At 34.9% G+C, this 24,159-nt stretch overlaps 2 protein-coding genes across 2 annotated transcripts; both read right to left on the reverse strand.

The window, feature by feature from the left end:
- Window positions 1–2,736: 2,736 nt before the first annotated feature.
- LOC110459601 lies at window positions 2,737–10,049 on the reverse strand. Its single transcript, XM_021511943.1, has 8 exons — window positions 9,911–10,049; window positions 7,701–7,791; window positions 7,202–7,391; window positions 6,497–6,603; window positions 5,669–5,836; window positions 4,875–5,009; window positions 4,344–4,478; window positions 2,737–3,208 (listed from the first exon to the last, which is right to left on the reverse strand). Exons 1-8 carry the CDS (start codon window positions 10,009–10,011, stop codon window positions 3,074–3,076), a joined length of 1,062 nt encoding a protein of 353 aa, XP_021367618.1. The 5' UTR covers window positions 10,012–10,049; the 3' UTR covers window positions 2,737–3,073.
- Window positions 10,050–15,686: 5,637 nt separating this feature from the next.
- LOC110459607 (calmodulin-beta-like) lies at window positions 15,687–21,122 on the reverse strand. The gene is made up of 5 exons (XM_021511952.1): window positions 21,047–21,122; window positions 20,545–20,575; window positions 18,913–19,059; window positions 17,825–18,079; window positions 15,687–17,026 (listed from the first exon to the last, which is right to left on the reverse strand). Exons 1-5 carry the CDS (start codon window positions 21,047–21,049, stop codon window positions 16,998–17,000), a joined length of 465 nt encoding a protein of 154 aa, XP_021367627.1. The 5' UTR covers window positions 21,050–21,122; the 3' UTR covers window positions 15,687–16,997.
- Between the last annotated feature and the right edge of the window lie 3,037 nt (window positions 21,123–24,159).

Genomic DNA, 24,159 nt, shown 5'->3' on the forward strand with positions numbered 1-24,159 from the left:
AAACTGATAATTTTGAAAGGTACACAAGAATGAATGGCTCTTATGAAAGGAACACAAGCATTGATGACACCTTAACAAGTAAACAAGAATGTATGACACTTCTGGAAGGTACACAAGAATGCAAGCGATGATACAAAAGTAATGAAGTCATTACATTACTCCATGTATAACGTGTAAGGAAGATATCTTGGAAATCCCAATTGAAATGTATCAAGTGATAAGGAACATCGCTGTTAAAATATATTACAAGTATCATTTTGAAGGGAAATTTCTCATACTGTGTATAATGTGTAAAGGGGGATAACTCGCCCACAAATCGCAGATAAGTAACACCACATTTCAAGTTCTTTTTTGTCTCTTGGCAATTGTTCAGTCTGGAGATATGATAATGCATTGTTATTTATTTCAGTGGTTTATTTTCTTTCAAAAGCTGTGTTTATTCCAAGAAGTGAACTGTGCTTCATGATTTGCTTTGTTATTTGGATATTTAGGGACATCAGATTTTATTTTTCTCCTGGAGAAGTCAATATTTATATTTCCACAAAATGTAATGTACATGCAACATATTGTAACATTTTTATCAAAGAACAAATTGTGATACAAGTCAGTGAACCAACCCCATCACACTAGTGTGATGCGGTTAACAGTTTTTTGTAAGTGAAAATCATATAAATATATTAGCAGTTTTTGTGTGCTATTTTGGAAAGTGCAAAATCATGCTAATACTACATACCATTAAATCACTGAAATCCTAGATAGCTTTAATGTTAATCGTTATGAAAAAAATGGTTATAGAAAATGAGAATACAAATGACCTCATGTAAGTAGAGTACTTCTATATGCTTATTGTGTGTAAAGAATTAGGTTAGGGTTGTTCTATTTCTTATTGTGTGTAAAGAATTAAGTTAGGGCTGTTCTATTTCTTATTGTGTGTTAAGAATTAAGTTAGGGCTGTTCTATTTCTTATTGTGCGTAAAGAATTAAGTTAGGGCTGTTCTATTTCTTATTGTGTGTAAATAATTAAGTTAGGGCTGTTCTATTTCCTATTGTGTGTTAAGAATTAAGTGAGGGCTGTTCTATTTCTTATTGTGTGTAAAGAATTAAGTTAGGGCTGTTCTATTTCTTATTGTGTGTAAAGAATTATGTTAGGGCTGTTCTATTTCCTATTGTGTGTTAAGAATTAAGTGAGGGCTGTTCTATTTCTTATTGTGTGTTAAGAATTAGGTTAGGGTTGTTCTATTTCTTGTTGTGTGTAAAGAATTAAGTTAGGGCTGTTCTATTTCTCTGTTGTTAGCATTAATTTTGCAGTCCATTTGTAACCTAAACATTTCATTGTATGTGTACAGGTATACAGCGAACTGTCATAGTGCTTAGATATATAACAGACAAATCCTCTCCACACAGCTGCAGAGATCAGACTTCAGAAGCTGGCCGTAAGAAAGTACCTCACATGCAATCCATAAATGAAATATCTTCCTAGCTACCTGCCCTATTTGTGGCACCTAATTTTCAAAACTTTTTCTGAAATATTGATGTAATTCCTGGACTATTGTTGTGCCTGCATGTTTTCCATGATTCTGATTGGTTGATGTTCTCCAGATATATTTGGATATTTCAACCACACCACAGCGAGGGAAATCAATTCTACTTGGAACATTTGCTTATTTTCACAGTTGTCAATAAACACAGGTGCTTATTTTCAGTTGTCAATAAACACAGGTGCTTATTTTCAGTTGTCAATAAACACAGGTATATCTCTCATTTACATTCAGATCTTGCACTGTAACTACCAGTATTGTGTTTAATCTTTGTGAGTTCCAAGGTAGAACGAAATAAGCATATAAATTAAATCATTGACAGACACCTATGTGTGAATATTGTTAAACATGTATATTGGAATAGGGTTTGTAACACTGAGCATTGTGTGCAAGTTCATGGTATGGAAGTATGACAGATTCAGGTGTTTTATGTTTATAAGATATATGTAAAGAAGGTCAATGACTTATCATTGCTTGATTGACAACTCATTACTTAATATCGTGTTGTGTGGGAAGAGCAGCCATGATTTGAACATTCCAGTTTTCTTTCTAAATTTCAATACAAGAGTCTTTTTTTTTAAAATGAATAATTTGGTGATTATCATGACAATGAAAATTATCTTCATATTTTTCTTTCAATCTGAATTTTTTCCATTTATATATTGGAATGACTGATGAAAACCTCAACTTCATATGATGACTGGAAAATATAAAAATAGGACAACATTTCAGCAGTAAAGTAAATGTTTGTTAGTTGTTCAAATAAATACCTTTATAATATAATTCAATTATAAACTCCTGGTAAGGTATGGGGTGTGACGAAAGTCACCCTGCTTTCCAGTGATTGCCTCCAAATTTTGCCCCAAAAATGCCTTTAAGTAATAAGAAATGCATATATATGAAAGGAAGTGGCTCTCCTGAATATACTAGTGTTTGAGTAACGGCTATTCTTCAGACACTGTCCATGTTCTCCGAGAAACTGTGATAAATATGAAAGATACCGTAGTTTAATATCGTTTGCATTAAATGTTGTGGTTATTGTTCATTTCCCCAGTTTCATAAAATTTTCAACAAAAGAATCAGATGTCACATTGTATGACAATTCACATCAATAATTTGGTCAAATAGAAATGTGTTTTTTTTGAAATCTTTTATTCAGTTTGTCAATTTATTCTTTTCATTTCAACAGAAACAAATGAATAAAATCTGCATAATGCACAATAAACAAGAAAATTATTTTCTTTTTTTTAATTAAGAAAAACGGGCAATAGTATATCTTGTGTTTATAGTATTGCAAAGTATGTTTGACCCAATTGACCAGTTGACCAGTTGACCAGCACAATTGTTTCAATGAATGTTTGTCTTGTCCTCCTTTTGTGTATGTCTACATTCAACAGTAACGAATGAATCTGACCAGTACTGACCAGTACTGTCCAGGTCAAACATGTCCTGATAACATTAGAGGCCTGCTCTTAACGCACAGTTGACATGTTTGTATCATTTGATCATCACAAATTCCACTTAAAAATCGTACTTCAAGTTGGAGAAACTTTGACAGCATGGACACTGTTGTCAAGACAACCGAACACGACCTCCTTAGTTCCGTCACCATCAAGGTCGGCAACCTCCAGAGAATTTATCCAATCAGGTGTCTGGTGCTGGGCAACTTTCTACAAGACACAGAAAATGGTATGACATAATATTATTACATTAAAGCGGCATGACCAAGTATGACATTCTATCGGAGGGAAATGGCATGTTATAATACAACATCATAATTTCATAGAAGAAATGGCGCGGATACCTAGTACTGATATTTTATCAGAGAAAATGACATGAAATATATAATGACACAGAAAAAACCTAACATACTATGAAGTGTAAATCTTAAAACAGAAATATACGACAGCAATTTAATAAAACCTGATCTATATTAATTTTCAAATCTGTTCCTGGTTCTAAAATACAGAAGACATTTCACAAGACCTCTGATCATATATGTACTCGATAACCGAGTTGCCTTCTAAAATATAATACTGAATCATATTTTGTGTAAACCAGGTATGTATATAAAACTTTCAAAACTATCCAGAAATCTACTAAAATTGATCAAACTTAATGATTGAACAGAATTAGACTATCTACTAGCTAGTACATCTACCAGATTTAAGGATTGATGTTATGATGTTAAAGCAATGCTTGTTTAATCCTGCCAGCACTTATAATCTGACTGTCTCACTAATCATTTTGTGTTTATAGGAAGATTGGAACTTTTTTTTGACACAGCATTGTCCCACTTATCAACCAGGACTAGCTGATAAAATCCTGTCTGTTATCTGACAGTTAAAATGAACAGTTTCTAGCCATGGGCCTTCTGATATATAATTTCATCTATTATGGTCCTTGAAAAAGGCCTGCATATTATGATTTCATCAAGGTATTTAAAACACGAGAACAATTCATATTAATTATCTACATGATTGTGACAAAAGTTGACGAAATTGGGTCTTTTTTGCTTTGACAATTTCATGTGAAATAAACATTAAAGACATTATGTCATGGCAAATGTTAAAACTTCTCCCAATTTCAAGTCAATTTCTATAAATTATGAGACATCTAAATTTCTATGAATTATGAGACATCTAAATTCTAACTCCTGAGCATTGATGAAAGATTGTCCTGTTGAATTCACTATCAAAACCACTCTGATGCCTGTAGAACATACATCAGATAATCAACTGGTCCTATTGTATGAATATAATGACGGATCATCACTGGTTAGATATCCCCCGTATAAATACTGACCTTCCCATCAGAGTAGACATTTAAGGAATTGAAGTGACCAGTACACAGAAGCAGGTCGGTGTCTTTGTCTGGGACCGTCAGAGCTCGGAGGTTTGTGATAGGGTACTGGGTATTAGCATATTCATCCTCTGTTACCTAGACAAAGTAAAGTCAACAATCTATAAAGGAAATTGTGGTATTATGTAAATTATAAAGAAATTTAAAAAATATATACAGGATTGTGGACACTAGTCATGATGCTATTATATTCTTTCTTTCTTTTTAAATATTTTAAAGTAGATGTTTATAAGGGCATTGGTCAGTTGCTCTTTTTGTAAGTTTGGTAATTATAAATCTTTAGCATGAGGAAACATGAGCTAATCCCTTGATTTGCATTGTTGTAAGGAAAGCAAGCAACCATTGGTGAAAACTTATTCATGTTCATGTGATATGACCTATGTCTTTTGTTTCAAACTCTATCATTACTTATCATATAGACTTGTCTGTTATAAAACAAAATGTACGAAATCTCAATTTTATGGGCACACATACATTGAAGTTGTGAAAGATATACACTGCTCCACTCTCTGACCCTAGAGCTACTTGTGACGAGATGGCGGGTCCTCCTCCGGAAGGTATTCCTAACGGGAGCAGTTGGTCTTCTGCCACGAACCTACCCTGGCACATCTGTCGGTGAAATAAAAAATTCTAAGAATCGAACCAGCAAGATTTTATCAATTTTAGTTTAAATTTACCTGGTTTGATTACTTCTTAATGTCCCCTTGGCCATTCAAGAATTCAAAAGGACAAGTTGACAATACATGTAATTAGCTGTGCCCAAGGTGAGCTAACTACTCCTGCTCAAGGTTGGACCTTTAATGACCCACCTACATGATAAATATTTAAGGCACATTTAAACCAAAGGAAGAAGTTGCTTTCCTTAAAACTCTTCCGAAAAAAGGAGTAATATTCTGTGATCTGGCTAAAATTAATTTGATATTGACCTCAATTTCCCCCAAAACATGTACCTACATGGTTGATGCTTTGAAAATATACTTTTTAAGTATTAAATGAAATATGCATAAAAAATTAAAGTACGTAGTCAAACAAAAAAATATTTTGAAAAAGCCCCAAAGCAAATATTTAATTTAACTACAGTGAATATTGGAAATTAAATCAAATAAATTTTAAAACAAAGTAAATAAAGGATGTTACATATTTCATGAAAAATAAATTGAAGTAAAGTATGACATTCTTGAAAGAGAAACTGTTAACAAATGTAGGATCACATACAACCCTATTAAATGATTGTTCACCAATCAGTGGCCATGCCAGGCTGTACTTACAGCAGTGATAATGGACGTTGTCTTGAGGATGGCTACTATTGTGCCCTGGTGGATAATAATCAAGTTCTTGTTGTCATCGGCGGCCATGATGTAACTTGACATGTGGCCATGTTGGTTGACTAATTCAGCGGCCAAGAGACTCCGTACAGAAACGGTCTGCTTTGGGTTCTTGTAAAAATATTATGTATATTGTATTAAGCCAATTAAGCAATATTTAAAGCATAAAGCACAAAAAGTAAGATTACAAAAGTTTGTGTATGTTAACAGGACTCGAGTAAAAACTTTATTGAAAGGGGGAAGGGGGCACAGGAAGGCATCTTTTGTGATCTCCATCCGCCTTTACCCCAAGTCAATTATCATTATGAACCCCACAACCCACACATTCAGAGGTCCAAGGGGTTTTAAACGATTATTCACTAACTAGGACAATTTTAAATATAAACTTTATTTATTTTACAACAATTATGAAACAAGTTATAAGCTATTCAACTTATATTAATCACTCTTGGTGGCCCGGACGTTAGCGCATGTGGGGGTCTTTGTGTGGGAGGAAACCTAATTTGGAAATCAAGTTGAAATATGCATGGTAGTTTTGGAGGCGAGCCCCCATAAGTGTCAGCCACTATATTTCATTTTTTGATACCTTAGGTCTCTAAGGGCTAAATTATGCTGACAATTAACCGTACATTTTCTAACTTTGATATCGTCAAATTAAGTACGAATACTTAACAACAACTGTTTAAGAGATTCTAAAATGACTCTGATTATAAGACATTTAAGAAATGTTGTTGAACTCACAAAAAAACTGCTTTGATTAAATCAATTTACCATGTTGTTACCCAAATCATGGAGGTTGATACGCCACCGCTCACTAGAGGGCAGCACCCCACTGATCACTCCAGCCTCTGTACTCATCACTATCACAATATTTCCCGCTAAAACAGATACATCAGTATGAACAGGAAACAACAGCATAACAAAGACAATTTACTATTTCTTTCTTTTTATAAGACATCACTAATCGACTATTCAATATATGTTAAAGCAAAATATATATGTATCTTACCTTCAAACCTGCACTGAACATTTTAATAACCGGTAAATTATATATCCCCTCCCCAACCCCACAACTCAAGAGTCCAGTCAGATGATTAGTACAACACAAAAACATTATTAATAGACAGATGGTCAGACATAACAGATCGGAAGTCTTATTAACAGATAGCATTTGAAGGGGGTAGCATTAATAGACAGGTCTATAATCAAAGGCATGGTTTCCGAGCTAAAGATCCTGTAACTATTCTACCAAATGCTCAATGATGCTGAGGTTTTCTTCTAAATGGGATATTCCTAAAATAGGTTAGTACATGATGATACTCTGTAACGATACACTATATTTTAAAGTTTGATCTGAATATTCCAACTGCATTAAACCACTATTTTTTCTGTTCTTTTTTTTTTAAGAATATAGAAGTAGGGGGCACACAGGTTTTTTTATAACAAAAAGAGACTAAATGTGGTAAAGCCTTGTACTTTTGTCTTTGTCGACCTGGATTGAGCTGATGCTGGATTCTGCTATGCTCTGTCGACACAGGATCTGTTGACTACAGAAAACAGTCATGATTCCACAGGAATCGGCCACTATCAGATCATTGTGATAAAACTTTGTCACATCATGAATGGCCATCGCCTGAATTGGTCCACTTTTTGTCTCCAATGTTGTCTAGGGAAAAAAAGATTTTTTTTTATTAACACACGTATATCAAACAGGTGCCAGGGGGTATATATACAAGTTTTTATACTATGTAGCAGTTCCATTTATTTCAACGATGAAAGTAAATTTTTTTGGTTTAATATTGTTGGACTGTAAGAGTCAGTATTTGCCATATATGACCTCTAAGTTTATAATCTTGAACCACTGGTCAAATTATGTCTGATCACAAACATTAGGATTTTTTTGGGAACTAACGAGTTATCATCAGATCTCGAGCAGTGGTACTGTTCTTTGTTTATCTATAATGGTTTCTTTTACCTGTTGAGATTTTAATCCATCAGCAGAGGACAGGTCATAAAGTCTGATAATTCCATCTTCACCTCCGAGAGCAAGTGTCAGTCCACTCTGTCTAAATGTAGATCAGCCAAAGAAACAATATCAGTTCAAAATGCATCATCATACATGCATGTTCATTGTATATCTATATGTAATGTTTTATGCTGGCCAATAGGTGCAGTGGTTTCTGTACATTGTATATCTATATGTAATGTTTTATGCTGGACAATAGGTACAGTGGTTTCTCTACATTGTACATTGTATATCTATAGGTTATGTTTTATGCTGGACAATAGGTACAGTGTTTTCTGTACATTGTATATCCATATGATGTTTTATGCTGGACAATAGGTGCAGTGGTTTCTGTACATTGTACATTGTATATCTATAGGTTATGTTTTATGCTGGACAATAGGTACAGTGTTTTCTGTACATTGTATATCTATATGTAATATTTTATGCTGGACAATAGGTGCAGTGTTTTCTGTGCATTGTATATCTATATGTAATATTTTATGCTGGACAATAGGTGCAGTGTTTTCTGTACATTGTACATTGTATATCTATAGGTTATGTTTTATGCTGGACAATAGGTGCAGTGGTTTCTGTACATTGTATATCTATATGTTATGTTTTATGCTGGACAATAGGTACAGTGGTTTCTGTACATTGTATATCTATAGGTTATGTTTTATGCTGGACAATAGGTACAGTGTTTTCTGTACATTGTATATCCATATGATGTTTTATGCTGGACAATAGGTGCAGGTTTTTTTCTGCCTTAATTTTGCTTCTTCACGAATTGGAAAAAATGGCATTATTTTCATTGAAAGATTCATATTCCTCAGTTTTCTTTATTTGGGAAAATAATACATTTTTTTCACTATAGTGATCGGACTGTAAAACTAAGCTAAAATCAATGAATGAGTAGATTAAACTTTCTATGTTGTGTTTTTAAATTATGGGACCCTAGACGTTGTACATATTTTACTTTTCCACTTGCTCAACATCTCAATCTGGTATCATTTATCTTGATACTCCAGGGGTTATATACTCACTAATGCTTTCTGCACCGGTTTGCTCCTTTGATTTATATCAAGAGAATTGAAACGGGAGTGAAATGGTGATATTTACTGACTTGAAAAGCCGGGATTGCACCTCTTTAATCTTCAAAGGATATAGGTACAATGTATCAGCCCAGTGAATGGTCAGTTTTTTTCACCTGGGACCAATCAAATAGCTATCTTTATTCTTTCAATTATGTCATGGCTTATTCAAGGGGTGCAGAGAGCGTGAGGGATGCTGGGGTATCGCCAATGCAACTTTGAACTGTAAGTGTTTAATATGCAACATACATATATCAGGTTGATCCCACCAACAGGACCAAACCTATTCATTATTTCAATAAGTTATTAATACATATTCAGGAGTCAGCTGGAACTAGTTGATTTCTTTGCAAATTTGGCTACAGGTAAGTAGATCATCCTACTGTATCTTGTCAAGTCAGTCTGTTTTACGACCAAGGCATGGCAATCTGTCGTTAAAATAATTAGGTCTGCTGTTTTGTTTATAATATTACATGTGGTGACGAGAATAAAGCCAACCTTATATACACAAGTAAACATGGCACATGCATAATATGTTTACTTGTGTATTTGGAAAGGTTGGCTTACAAAAAAGCAGACCTAATCATTTTAACGACAGATTTCCATGCCATGTCATAAAACTGAAACAGATGAGTTTTTTTGTTGCAATACAAGCACATTTGCCTGTGGAGAAGTATACACAAAGGTACTAGCATCGTAATTAGATGATGGGTGTATTTAATACTATTGACAGACGAGGTGAGTACCACAGGTACCTTCGAATTTGTTACAGATACATTTGGACCTTAGCTAAGGTGTTTAGAGTAATTTTACACGTTTAGATCAATTTTCGGTAAAAAAATGATGATAACATGCGAGTTACTCGTAATTTGTTACAGCTATATTTGACTCAAATATTACCATCATCGGGGTGGCATTTTTACAGAGAATTGATCCAAACTCCATAAACGTGTAAAATTACTCTAAATATTCTGTTACTCTGTAAAATTCTCAGGTCCCTGTGGTTAGTATCTGTGGTATACGTAGAAGGTTGGCTCCTATATCTACATGCTTAATAATATGACCGTGAGTTTATCAACTGGATACCTGAACAGTGTACCTAGACACAAAGTATTAAACCGGAAAGTTGTCGTGTGATCCCATAGATGTCGAATACACACACTATCTGTGCTTTCAACTTTCTTCATTTTCCCACTTTTTCATTCCATCACCTTATCATTGTAAAAACCCGAGGAGCACTGAATGGATTTCAAAGAAGGGAGGTAATCCATTTAATACAGGTAGTATGTAAGTAAAGTTCCATCTAATTTTTTATGTTATTTTCGAACATCTACATTCCAATTTTAAAACTTAAAGATAATAAGATGGAAAGAAAAATGAAGCATCGATATTTGCTAACATATCTGAAATAAAATTTCACTGACTATATTGAGGGAAAAAACCAGTCCGACATCACTGCATCACTGACCTACAACGTGCAGGGACCTGACAATTTGTTACAGCTAACTATTAGGACCACAAATCAAATCAAATCAAAAGTTTTAATTAACGTCGGTATGGTTTAAAAACAATACAACATTAGCTCTAACGAGCTATTAAAACCGACACATAAAATGACATATGCACAGTTACACAATAAATATTTGGCAAAACATAATAAAAGATGAGCATTATCTAATAGAGAGGTGACATAAGTAGAGGTAAGCTTTAGCTATAAACAGAGAGGTGACATAATTAGAGGTAAGCTTTAGCTATAAATAGAGAGGTGACATAAGTAGAGGTAAGCTGTAGCTATAAACAGGTATAAAACTGTATTGTGAGCCTATGTGTTGCATTTGCATTTTGGCCCATGCCAGCTGTTTATTAGTGTCTTAAATTGTGTTAGTGTACGTAGTTATCGTTCTGAAGTGGTCTGGTAGGGCGTTCCATATCAAAGTTTTAGGTGCTTCAGATCGAAATGAGTGTTTACCATACTTTGTAGTCCTAACATGTGGTATATCTGCTGTGTTGTGATATCTGAATGTGTATGATTTTCTGTGATGTTGATAAGGTCGTGTAGGTATGTTGGTGTCTGTTTATTTGTGATTTTAAATACTTCTATTGCATCGTCTGATTTTGAGTGATGGTAATTTTGAACGGGCTAGTAAATTTTCATATGTATTTTCGTGTTCATCGTAAATACATTTTTAGAGCCCTTTCTTGGATTTTTTTTCCGTTTTTTGGTGTGTTTGTCTCACCGCAAAAATGCCATGTAAGTGGACAGAAATTAAAATTTGAGAGAATAAACGAATGGTATATTTTAAGTTTGCCTAATCTGTTAAGGTCTTTTCCTATGCGTTTGAGTGAGTTGAGCTGTCTAGATGCTTTTTTGCAGATGTTGGATATGTGTGTATGGAAGTTTAACTGGAAGTATATAGTGACCCCTAGTAATTTTACTTCTGGTTCACATTTTATTGTGTTGTTGCCTATGTTGAAAGTGATGTTTTCATTGTGTGCTTTGTTTCCTACGGCCATGGCTTGATATTTGTCTGGGTGTGCTTGCGTATGATTGCTTTCGAACCAGCGAATGAGTGAATTGCAGTCTGTTTGTAGTGAAGTTTTGACTGTGTCTAGTGAAGTGTGTGCTTTACTAATTGTATTGTCATCAGCGTAGTTGTAAAGTTCACAGTGTTGTATGATGTGGAAAATGTCGTTTATGAAAATATTGAACAGAATTGGGCCTAAAATTGATCCATGAGGGACTCCTTTGTATAGTTCCTGAAAAGTACTTTCCTAATTTCCTAATTTGACATTTTGTTTTCTGTTTTTGAGGTAATTTAACAAAAGTTCTGAAGCCGAAATAGAAAGTCCATAATTTTGTAGTTTTAACAGAAGGAGGTTGGGAGGCAGACAGTCAAAAGCCTTTAAAAGATCCATAAATATGCAGCCTACATACTTGTTCTGGTCAAGAGCCATTTTCCAATCCTCTATGACTCGCAATAATGCTGTCTGACATCCGTTTCCAGCTCTGAATGCAGAGAGGTAGGGATGAAAAACACCATCAAAGAAGTCACTGAGTTGGGAGTGTATGGATCGCTCAAAGATTTGGAGAGTGCCGGGAGTATACTTACCGGTCTGTAATTTCCTTTCTCAAGGGTGCTGTTCTTTTTATGTATTGGTCTGACTTGTGCTGTTTTTAGTGTGTCTGGAAATGTAAACGTAGTGTGAGAGATATTTACAAGTGTGGTAACTGACTTGATAATGCTGGGTTGTGCTAGTTGTAGTAGTTTGGGTGACATATTGTCGTGTCCTGTTGCTTTTCTAGGGTTTATTTTGTTTATTGTTTATGAAATCTTCGTCTACAGGTTGAAATGTGAAGTGTTTATCTTGTTGTTTGTTTTTGGTGATTGCCTGTAGGCTAGGATGTTCATCATTTATGGGTCGGCTGTTTGATCCAATATGCTTTGCCACATTTACGAAAAAGTTATTAAAGATGTCAGCTACTTCGTTTTGTTTGTTTACTATCCTACCCTGTTCTTCTAATATAATGTCTACTTGATTTTGGCAGACTTTGTTTGTTATGAATGGTTTTATTGTTTTCCAAAAGTTTTGGTTGTTTTGGCCCCCTGTGAATCTGTCTATAAAGTAGTGTTTTATTGATTGTTTTCTGAGTTTGGTGACTTTGTTTCTCTGGGTTCTATATTTTTCCCAGTTGTGTTTGGTGTGGGTTGAGAGGAACTTGTTGTGAAGCATCTTTTCGTGATAGAATTCTTGTCTGAGTTTTTTGTTCATGAATGGTGCTTGGTCTAATATGGCTTTTCTTTGTTTTATTGAGGCATGCTTGTTTATTATTTCTGTTAGTGTGTTACTGAAATGGTTGTATGTTGGTTGTCATCTGTGTGTTTTACAGTTGCTTCTAATGCTGCATTATTTAGGTCTGTGTTAAAATGTTTGATGTTAAAATCTTTAAAACTTCTATATGTTAACAATGGTTGTTTCCTCACAGATATTTTGCTTTTGAATTGAAATGATATCAAATTATTACATCGCTGATAACAGTATTAAAATTACATATTTTCCCAGTTAATAATGGTTTGTTGGTTAAAATCGCATCAATTAACGTTGGTTCAGTGTTTTTCGGGTGGCAAGTTGGTTTTTTAACTAAATTGGACAAATAAAAAATATCACACATATTCTGCCAAGGCTGACCTTTAGGTGTTAGTAGGTCATAATTTATGTACCCGATAACCATCAGATTGTCATATTTTGTAGTGCACCTGTCGAATGTTTTGCAAAAATCATCCGTAAATTTACTTTCTGTCATGTTAGGAGGTCGATATTCATCTTGAATAAGCCATTTAAATTGTTTAAATTTAGTTCAATAGAGATGGATTCCATATTTCCGAAGTCCATTTCTTTAACATGATGACCTGGTAAGTCTGATCGGAAGTATGCCGCTATTCCTCCTCCGTGAGAATTCCTATCGGCCCTCCATAGGTGGTAATTTTGTACACTGAATTGCGAGTCCGGGAAACTGTCGTCTAAACTTGGATTTCAATTAACACTCGATAAAAATGCCACCCAATGATGATATTATACGTATTTCTCTCAAATCAATATCTCTGTAATTTTCACCTTAATTAATTCCGATCATGACCCGTCCTCATCTCTCAAATTAATATCTCCATCATTTATAACTTATTATCCCTTATCTCAACAATGTCTACATCACTAGGATATAAAACATCGATATTCTGTTAAAATGTAAATTTTTGAAAGTGACCAAACCCCGCTCTGTTGGCATAGTAACTTCATCATCACCACCAGCTAGAATGTCTAAAACTATTGACATCGACTCGGTAGATGTTGTAAGCGTTCCTCGTAATAAGTCCTTAATTATAAGCCAGTGATCCTTTTTCTGACCAAAACCATGATGAAAGTGTATAACATTGTTTGTACTGCAGGAAACCTATACTGAGCCAGTTATATCTCCGCTAGGTTTCGCTAGACGTGTTTTCATAACACCGTTTGTGTGATACGATCAGTATTATTATAGTGATTTGTCTACGTTGGTTGGTTGGTTGATTGGTTTATAGACTACACTTCACGGACGAAGTCTGTGTTCGGTCGTCTTGAGGGGGTAAGCGCCAGCTTACCGGGCCCTCGGAGATTCAAAATGTCCTTCCCATCCAGATCACGCTCTAAGGTCGGACAGTACAGCTCTTTAGATGCGGATAGGCTGTCTCAGCTACTGCGGTCACACGTCCGGTAACACGTCCTTTCTGTAGCCTCACTGCCCTCCTAGGATTTTTCTACCTCTGAGCAGAGATGTATATACTACTATGGCTTTATATGTCTCTGGTCTGAGTGTGCTTTGTGGCTTTGGGAGAATATCGCTCACAAAATCTTGATACTGGGAAATGAAGTGACTTTTGCATTGATTTGGGAAAAATACAGCAAATATAATCCAAGAAAAGCGGTATTTCAATATCCCCAAATCATTTTATACATTTACATTTTCTCGGTATGTCCCAATATATAAGTTTAACAATTCCTGAAAAAAATGCATTCATGCTGATAGGGCTTTTCACGTTTCTATCACTGCTTCGCATGGCATGAGGTCATCGGAAGAAGCAAACATTTTAATGACGGTTACGAGGCTGACCCAGATCTGACGAACACAATTGGAGTCAATATCAATACTAGGTCAACATAATTGTCGCAAAAGAAAAATGAAGTCAATATGTAGATATTTTAGATTTCAATATAGCCTAGGATTTTTATTCACGAATATTTGTAAAAAACATTTTGGTAATGTTAAAGAAACATAGGTCTTATATTCGTTTTCATGCCATGTGGGATTTATGAAACTTGTCACGTTTTGATAATTGTCGCTCGCCAGAGCTCAATAAGAATAAACATTTCTCGTTTCATCTTTGAAAGGGAAATAAGTGTGTAAGATGTTCTATCTGTTTCTATTCGTTGAAGTATTGTGTAAGGTACTGATTGGTCGATAAATGTTGGCGACGTTTCTGGTCCTTTACAAATGGGTGTCCGCATGCGCAGTGTCACTTTTCCCCCCAGATTTTCCACAAAGACTTTCGAATGAACTGTGTCCTGTCCAAGGGACTTATTTGGTTTACTTCCCGAATGACCCTATCCACTACTTCCTTTGTTATTTTTATATCTTGAAGAACTTTGTGATACAGCTGACGATTTATAAACAGTTTGTATATGGTATACGTTGGTCATTCACAAAAACACAAGAAAAATGGTCATGTAACACAATCGCCGTTTCAACATCGGACTTTGTTAAAGCTACTTCCTAGTTAAGAAAACGAAAGGGTTTCTTGGCTTCTTTTTTGGTCATGACACTTGTCTAAAATCATAAATGGTTTGTGTGACGCTTTCCACTGAACGATGTTCAAGGTTTTTCAAGGAGAAAGAGTTTAGATTGAGAGAGAGGATTGTTGAAATTTGTTGTTTGGAGTTGATTGCTGACATTACTTGTTACTAAAATAAACTAGCTCTCTGCATGAGTGCTCGAGTGATTTGTTTGGTTGTTGGGTAGCTTATGAGACCGACCGGATCTCATTTCTCATTACATGCATTTCTGGAAGAAACTTTGACTACAGATGATACATTTACGTAAAACCATGGTGTTCTCCTGGATTTAATTTTAATGTGTGAACTAGAATAGAATATTTCCAGTTTTAACTAGAATCGTATTTCCCGGTTTGTAATAGAGCAGTTCGGAGTCAGTACCCTGCCACAATGTTATTATTGATGCTACGTTCAAATCAAGGAAAGCGCCAATGTGACTTCGGACGATCCACGGGCTATATGTTGGGATGAATACAACATGATAAAAGACACAAAATCAAAGTCATGATAATTTTATTAACAATGTTTGGTAAATGTTGAATGAGATAGTCATGTCAGCAACTTCATCATTTTATATTTGAGTGGTACTTAGCAAAGGCCGGGTGTTTTAATACGAAGCTAAGCAATGTAGCTTTACATTAATAGCTATAAAACTGAGACAATATGACAAGCCTTTCAGAATAACACGATATGTCTTCAAACAGACATGCATTGGACCAAAAACTAACATAGCCTTTCGTTAATTATGTCGCGGCAAGAGCATAGCATTACTTTCGCAAACGCAAAAATAATATTGCATACACAAAAAAGATTTATTATTTTCAAAAACATTATCAATTGCACACGCAAAACTAAAGTTTCGACAAATAACACAACAATGTTGCTTCTGTTCCAAAATGAAATACCCCATTCACAAACACATTTGTTTTTGCATACCAAATTTCATAAATGCGTTAAGCTTGATTTAAAACAAATGATATTGCATACCCAAAATATTTTCATTGGGTATGTAAAATTGTTTGTAGAGATTTGCATAAGCAAAATTAATGTTACCTAAGCAAACATATCTTTGGGTATGCCCTATCCATTTTTTACGCAATGCTTGTTTTGCTTATTTATGATTTTTAAGGTGTCCAAAATCAATTGATGAGTATGTAATATAAGTTTCTATATGCAAACATATTGAACTAAGACGCACAGGACGCGCAAAAGTCTATGGTTTTAGGTCTGCTGAAATTTGAGTTCTCTGTGTGGACGGTTTGATGATGTTTTTCTTTCAGTGTTCTGCTATACGGATGATTCGGACGGATCAATATCTTTATGTTGATAATAAATTGATCAATATGTCCTATATGTATTTAAGGAATACGACATACAAGTAACTCCAGCTGAACACAAGGACATTTTTCATAGATGGCTATAACTTAATCATAATGAACCTTTTGTTTGAAGTTGCAATTTGTGACGTCACAATCTGGACAGTAACACACATCGGCATAAATTACAAGACGGTGATGTCATGCTGAGTTTTTTTTACGTCATCTACAAATTGCTTACAGGCTTACATAAAAACCAGCGTCTTTTTACTGATACACTGGAAGGAAAAAATAAAGATCAACCGCTCGCTGGAAATGATATTAATAGTATCATATACCTCTACTTAATCGTCTGAATAGAACTTTGGGCCAAAAGAGTTCCTCGCGTGGCAGCCGGACCACTGTCTGTTTTATATTCCTCAGTCTCTTTTGTTGCACGGTAACTTTTTTTCAGTGGCCACATTGGTCTTTAAAGGATGCTTTGCATAAATCAATTATAGTTTCAACATTCTCTCGACGAATTCTGAAATGAACAAAAAATATAAACAATTATTATAACAATGAAGGGACGAGGACGCTGACAGACAGAAACCGCCGCTGGGATGATACACGCGTAAATGTTCGAACCGACAGGTGATTGTATACGGACATATATATATATATAGGCCTATAACGAGTATCCTATGATCCAGCCCTTCCGTCCATCCCTCGTTTGTAAAATACAGAGAAGTCCTCGGTAGGATGTTAAGAGCAGCAGTTATTAAAATGTTATTGAGTTGTAAAATGGGAGAGAGTTTAAAATTCGAATATCAGCGTGTATGGAGTAACATACAGATCTGTATTGGAGCTCGAATGATGTATCTATATCACATACATGTTCATTGTTCCATGGAGCAAATCTCTTTAACCTATGACCTTTAACCAAACCTTGCCATCACTGATAGCATATACTTTAAAGAAAAGTTTGTTATGAGAACAAACTATTAACGTACCATTATATTTCCCCATTAACGTACCATTATATTTCTCCATTAACGTACCATTATATTTCTCCATTAACGTACCATTATATTTCCCCATCAATGGATGTCACTTTAAATAGTGCTCTTTCTCTGGGTTCTTTTTAAGGGACACTGAAAAAATCAAAATAGATCTGCGGCCCCCATTACAACAGTTCGGAATTTTCTTTTCTCTCCTACCTATATTTTCGTAGATGTGTCCTGAGACACACGTCTTCATAGACCTTAGGTGTTGCGAGTTCCATCCCATACAAATGAAACAAAATATACAAACAACAAACGACCTTGACCCTTGACCTTACCGGCATAATCCACGTGGCCGTCGTTATCACTGTCTGCCTCTTGCACCAAGTTCTTACAATCATCTTCAGTCAACGATTCGCCCATGGTTTTCACGATGTTTTTCAACTCGTCAGACGATAAGAAGCCATTACCGTCCAAGTCGAACAGTTTAAAGGCGGCTAACAAATCGGATCTTAATTGGTCGGGTTCTGGCTTTTTTTGTTCTAAGTTTATGATAAAATTTCTAAATTCTTCGTATTCTATTGTGTTACTTTCTGAAACAAAAACAAAAAGGAATGTAGATGATAAAATCGTCTCACATTTAACAGATTGAGCCTCGTTTATTCAGTCACAATTCGACTGTCCCAGATACCAGCAGGTGGTTTTGCTCAGGGACAGACTTATACATTTATTTATTTATTAATTAATTAAGTCCAAACGTATTACAGTAATCCGGTTGTTCCTTACTTGCCAACTCTCCTTATTTTGGAGGAGACTCCCGATATTGGACCCTAAAATTCAGTATTTTCAACCAGTGAGTTTGCTTAACTATTCCTGTTTTCTAAGATCTTATCTTATGATTTCATCTGAAATTATAGCTCAAACGATGTTATTTAAATGTGTTATTTTCCCCTAGAGTGTACATACATACATTGTATTTATGCTTTTAGTTCTGAGCACGCGCAATCTCCCCCATTGTAAATTTCAAAAAGTTGGCAAGTATGTCGCTCAACAATTAAGCCACTTTAGTTAGAAAGGAAGGAAATTGATTATCAAGGCTCCATTGTGCTAAATATGTTTGAACATAATTTGTATGCAACTAAAGTATGTACGGTATCTGAAAAGAATTACAGAAAAAATACGATTATTATGGATGTTTTATTATGAATACTGATTAGAAAAGAAAGTTACATCACAAAAGCGGTGATAACAGAGATGGTGTCTGGAAATGCTATGATAAAGCTAAATTTGTGACGATGGCCTGTCATGAACATCGTTGACATTGCCAATCACACAAACCAATGACGTAACAATCAATACCTGCTCACAAGTGAAGAGAACTCTTCAATACGAAAAAACGGGATTAACACGTGACAATTATACTTACTATCGGTATCTATTTTGGTGAGGTACTCTTTCACGTTCTGCTCCGTCGGATTGAAGCCCAGCGCTCGCAGTACATTCCCCAGCTCTCTACTATCAATGTTCCCACTTTTGTCTTCATCGAAAATATCGAAACATTCCCTGTAATATTCTGAAAAAACCCACCACACACAGCATAAATATCTCATTTCAGGTCTTTTATGACGAAACAATAGTTTCCTATACAACTGTTGGTATTTTAAGCAACTACAAAACGGTCTACAGTATATGTTTGAGATCCGAAATATTCACTGAATTTATTGAAATTATTTCTCCTGCTTCGATTTACAACAAAATCTAGATCAAACACAATATTCTTCATGGGGGATAACTTTGCATTGAATACTAAAACCGTATGTGATACCAAACCTAACGCCCAGTTCTTACATCTCTCAACTGATCTAAGGTAGAGAGTCCCATCAGAAAAATCCCGAGGAGGTAGAAAAGTCACCGTTCCCCTGTTTAGAAGTAAGACAGGAAAATGTCAGCCCCGGGGTAGGTTACTGACATGTCTGGCCCTTGGCAAGCTCGACATATCATAATCTTACCCCTCGGGGTGAGGTTTTTCTGTCTTACCCCCAAGTTGGGGGAATACATATTACTCCCCCATTCGACAAGATATATCCACACTTCCGGTCAGGGAAAGGCATTTCTTTCTCCTCCATTAGACAGAGATGGTTACTCAGAACATTTCTTTCTCCCACACCTGACAGATTTATCTCCCGTTTTGCCGGTGCTAGATTTATCTGTCTCCGCCCTAGGGTTGAGACGGGGGGATTCCCCTATTCATAACAATGGCATGACGTCACTTCAACAATACAATGACGTCACGTCAACAATCCATCAACAAATTGCCTGTATGTGTTTTGGGTCCATGTTTACCTTTATTTCACATTAAAATACTGTTTGATATGGGAGAAAAATAATCAATCGCTACTGGTTGTGTAAGATAGAGAAATCTAAACCCTCGGACAAAGATTTTTTGTCCAGAACTCGGCAAGCCTCGTTCTGGACAAAAAATCTTAGTCCTCGGGTTGAGATTTCTCTATCTTACACAACCAGTAGCGATAGATTCTATTAGTCTTACACTGGGTAAAGACGACGGGATTTCCCTGTCATAACAACTGTATGACGTCACGTCAACAATAGCACATCTTGATAACTCAGATTTGATGGGAATTAGGAAATCAGCGTTTGCATTACGTGAAATTACCACTTGCATTTTGATGTGAGAGATAAATAATCATTATCAACTTTAGGATTAAGACTAAAAAATCGCAACCCTAGCGTAAGACTCTTCAAAGTCAGTCTCTCGGCAAGCCTCGGGCTAGACATTTAAGAATCTTACCCCTGAGGTTGAGATTTTTCTGTCGTACTCCCCAGGTGTGGAAAGATTACATTAAACTCTTAGCTAAGTCTGATAAGAAAGGAGAGTATGATAAATCTGGAAGGGACTCGTTGATATTGATAAAATACGGATTTTCCTTGTTGTCCGTTTTCTTTTCTCATTTTTCTGAACAATAGCAATTATAATGTATTTTTTCGTTATAAAATTAAGTTTGAGTATTTGAGTTTAAGCCTGATGCTTTTTACTTACTTTCGAATGCAGCATCAACACGACTATTCGTCTGTGGATGAAAATCAATTGATAACGAGTTTTAATAAAGCCAGTATGACATGTTTGTCATCTTTTGGTATTAGTACATGTCTATACGAATGGACGATAGAAATAGTAGTATAATAATCTTTGTAGTACACAAGTCGAACATTGTAAATAATTTAAATTTGAGAGGTGAAGCAAACAACTTTACAGCTAAAACAGTTTGTATGTGTGGGTTACAGGATTGTACTGTACACACAAACACTGTTTGTCGTATTGTTCACACATAATTGTTGTATTGACTTAACTTAATTCCTTTGTCCCGTTTAACACATGCGTATACATTACCATTGTACTGTTAAAGTTTAGATATATACATGTTTAGCGACTACTATAAACAGAAAATAATATTCAGTGAGAATCCTGACTCTGAAACTATCTATATCGATGCCTGGACAAGGATTCCATACCCAATTAAAATCAACTTTAAAAAACTTACCATTTTGCTCTGGGAGTGAGGCAAGGAGCTGTTCCACCTCTGTTGTTATTTGTTGTGAACGAGAACCTCTATGACAGTAGGTATGTACTCTATCATAGGCCGGTGTAAGGTAAAGGTACGGTGTTCGTGCTCATTGACTGTTCTATACATCTCATTTTAAAGATCTTTACTTTGCTGTATAAAGTTTTGATAGCTTGGTAAACAATAACTAAAATCTGAAAACACGTGTTTGATATTTTCATCATAATTGTATTTTCGTACCAAGCTCTTGGATACAAACTAATCACCTTCGATTGATAATTGTATTCAAAAGTACTTACATACATCCAAAGATTGAAAAGATAAATTTGACATTTTGAAGCTAGCTACAGAACCAAAGACTCCTACTTATTCAGCCCACTTGAGAGTACTTAATGTGTGTGTTATGGATCTAGTTTCATTAACATTTATTAGTTTTATTATAAATAATGTAATATTTTAAATTTCTATCCTAAATGAAAGGTCTGGAATTTTCATACATCATTTTTCTCAGCCCATCTCTAAACAAACGAAATATATTATTTTAGTTCCCTATAATATATATCTATATTTTAGTTCCCAAGATGTCTTAATTTTCAGTTTTTATAATTGTGAAAAAATTAGATTGCAAATTTCATTTCTTTTTAATGTTAAAGTATGTTTTTAAATTGCAAGCGTTTATTTTCAAAATCCAAAAATTACGAAAAGATCACAAATTCATATTTTACATAAATTATTGATACAGCATATAAAGCCATTGATATAAGCTCTTTCCGATCTTTTAGTGTTTAATTATGTTTGATGGTGACATACCCTTTATATTGTATGATATTTTCGATAAATATATGTAGACATTTAAACTATTCAGCATCTTATTTATTGAAATGTATTTCAAATTCACACCTCAATTACGCCAACTGAAGTGAAAAAATAGTGTCTTAAAAGTCTGTGAATGTGTATTGTCATCAAAGGACAATTCTTTTATGAATTTATCAAGAAAAAACATTCATCTTTGTTTCAATTATAGATTTTTGTCATGCACACTTTTAAACACTGTAGAAGGCTCATGATTTTAGGAAAGTCACGGAATAAACCAGGGCGTTCCCATTACCCAGGTATGTTAATGAAATCAGTTAAAGCATTTCAAAAGACGATAAAACAATCAAGTTAAAAAGAAAACGATTTATTGTCTAACTTGCTGCAGTTGGTTTCGTAATTTTTCAGATTATGAACGAACAATTCAATATTTTTTTCTCGCCGAGACGTCACATTAAAACACAAACCAAGCCTCATCATTTTAAAAGGAAAACAACTTATCGATGCCTGTATACTTAATATATTAAACAGAGGCGGGACTCTCTACATTAAGCGTATAATTGTACTGTTAAAACAAACAATTGTTTTTGCATGGCCTCATTCTTGAGTCATATCCAAATTATTTGTTGTTCTGGTCTGTTAGCCATCAAGACAAACTTAGATTCTTCGTAACGTCTACCCCAACACAGGCGTATTTTAAATACATATCGTATCATATCGATCGCTTGATAGTATCTTGATTGATAAATGGCGTGTCCATACAAACTTACTCAACCACAGACTTTACAATGTTAACAAAACCCTATTATTTGTTTCAATAATTTTTGGCCAGCTTCGATTAATTACAGATATACATTTAGTTAACTTTTAGCCAATCGTTTCCAAATATTACAACCGAGCTCTTCATGATAACTAATGATACGAGTGTTAATCTATAATTGGCATTATCTATTGTGTAACAGGCTGATTTCGTGTGTGGCTCAAATACATGAACGAAACAACCTTTGCTATGACGTCACGGGAGATATTTGCAGATGATCTCTAATATTTATTAATGACAGCCGTATAAAATATATACTGATTTAGATATTGTATCACGTACATCTTTTCTGTGTGTTTTGTACCATACAGTACAACATATAAATTTATTCTGGACATTACATTATAAATGCTTTTGACGGCTTTTGACCTGTCGGTATCATGCTAACTCACCCCTCTCTGGCTCTAACGTGACTACCCAAAACGGGACAGGTTTTAGATAAATATCAACGTGTTTCATACCATAGTAACAATTCCAAAAATGTTTGTTAATTTTTTACAAACATATATATTCCACTTTTCTTTTCTATTAAAAGTTGTTATTTATCGCACGTGGTTCTTAAAAATAGAACGCAAAATACTATCTGGAAGTTCTTCTCGAGTATTCTCATACTGACAACCCATGATAATGAATTTATCATACTACCGGTAGGTGGTATAAAGTAGTATACAGATAATAATAATTTATTATACATATCTTCACATAATAATATCCTTACATAAAGGCGCTGTGTTCAATGTGACAATTTTGTCCCAGCGCCCAATTTACTTTCTTACGGGAAACTGGTCAGACGTACTTTCATTACACAATTTCCTGATCATTAGAAATAAATAAAAATATACGCATTGGACATATTTGCACGTGTTATGTCAAAGAACTGTTTAGAGTAGTCAAGACTTCCGTTCTTGAAATGCTAACACGTGGAATTATGTTTCAGTGAACAGGATAGACAATTCTGCTTGATGAAATTTATTTGAGATAAAATATCAGAAATCGGTATTTTTTTAATGAATGAAGGCGTTGTAGTTGATAGAAAATGTGATGCATATTCACTAGCATGATTCATTATTATTTTAAATGTTTCGATTCGTGTTGGATCGGGATGCTTCAAGTTTTTTCTTATTTTTCTTCTTATTCACAAACTCCCTGTTATCATCTGACGCATCCAGAATTGTCCAATCTCCTCACCACACCACACACTTGTAAATGATCTCCTCACCACACACTTGTAAATGATATCCTCACCCCACACTTGTAAATGATATCCTCACCACAACCTTGTAAATGATCTCCTCACCACAACCTTGTCAATGATCTCCTCACCACACACTTGTAAATGATCTCCTCACCACACACTTGTAAATGATCTCCTCACCACACACTTGTTGATGATCTCCTCACCACAAACTTGTAAATGATCTCCTCACCACACACTTGTAAATGATCTCCTCACCACACA

This window comes from Mizuhopecten yessoensis, unplaced genomic scaffold (assembly GCF_002113885.1).
Source record: "Mizuhopecten yessoensis strain PY_sf001 unplaced genomic scaffold, ASM211388v2 scaffold10135, whole genome shotgun sequence".
NCBI lineage: Eukaryota > Metazoa > Mollusca > Bivalvia > Pectinida > Pectinidae > Mizuhopecten > Mizuhopecten yessoensis.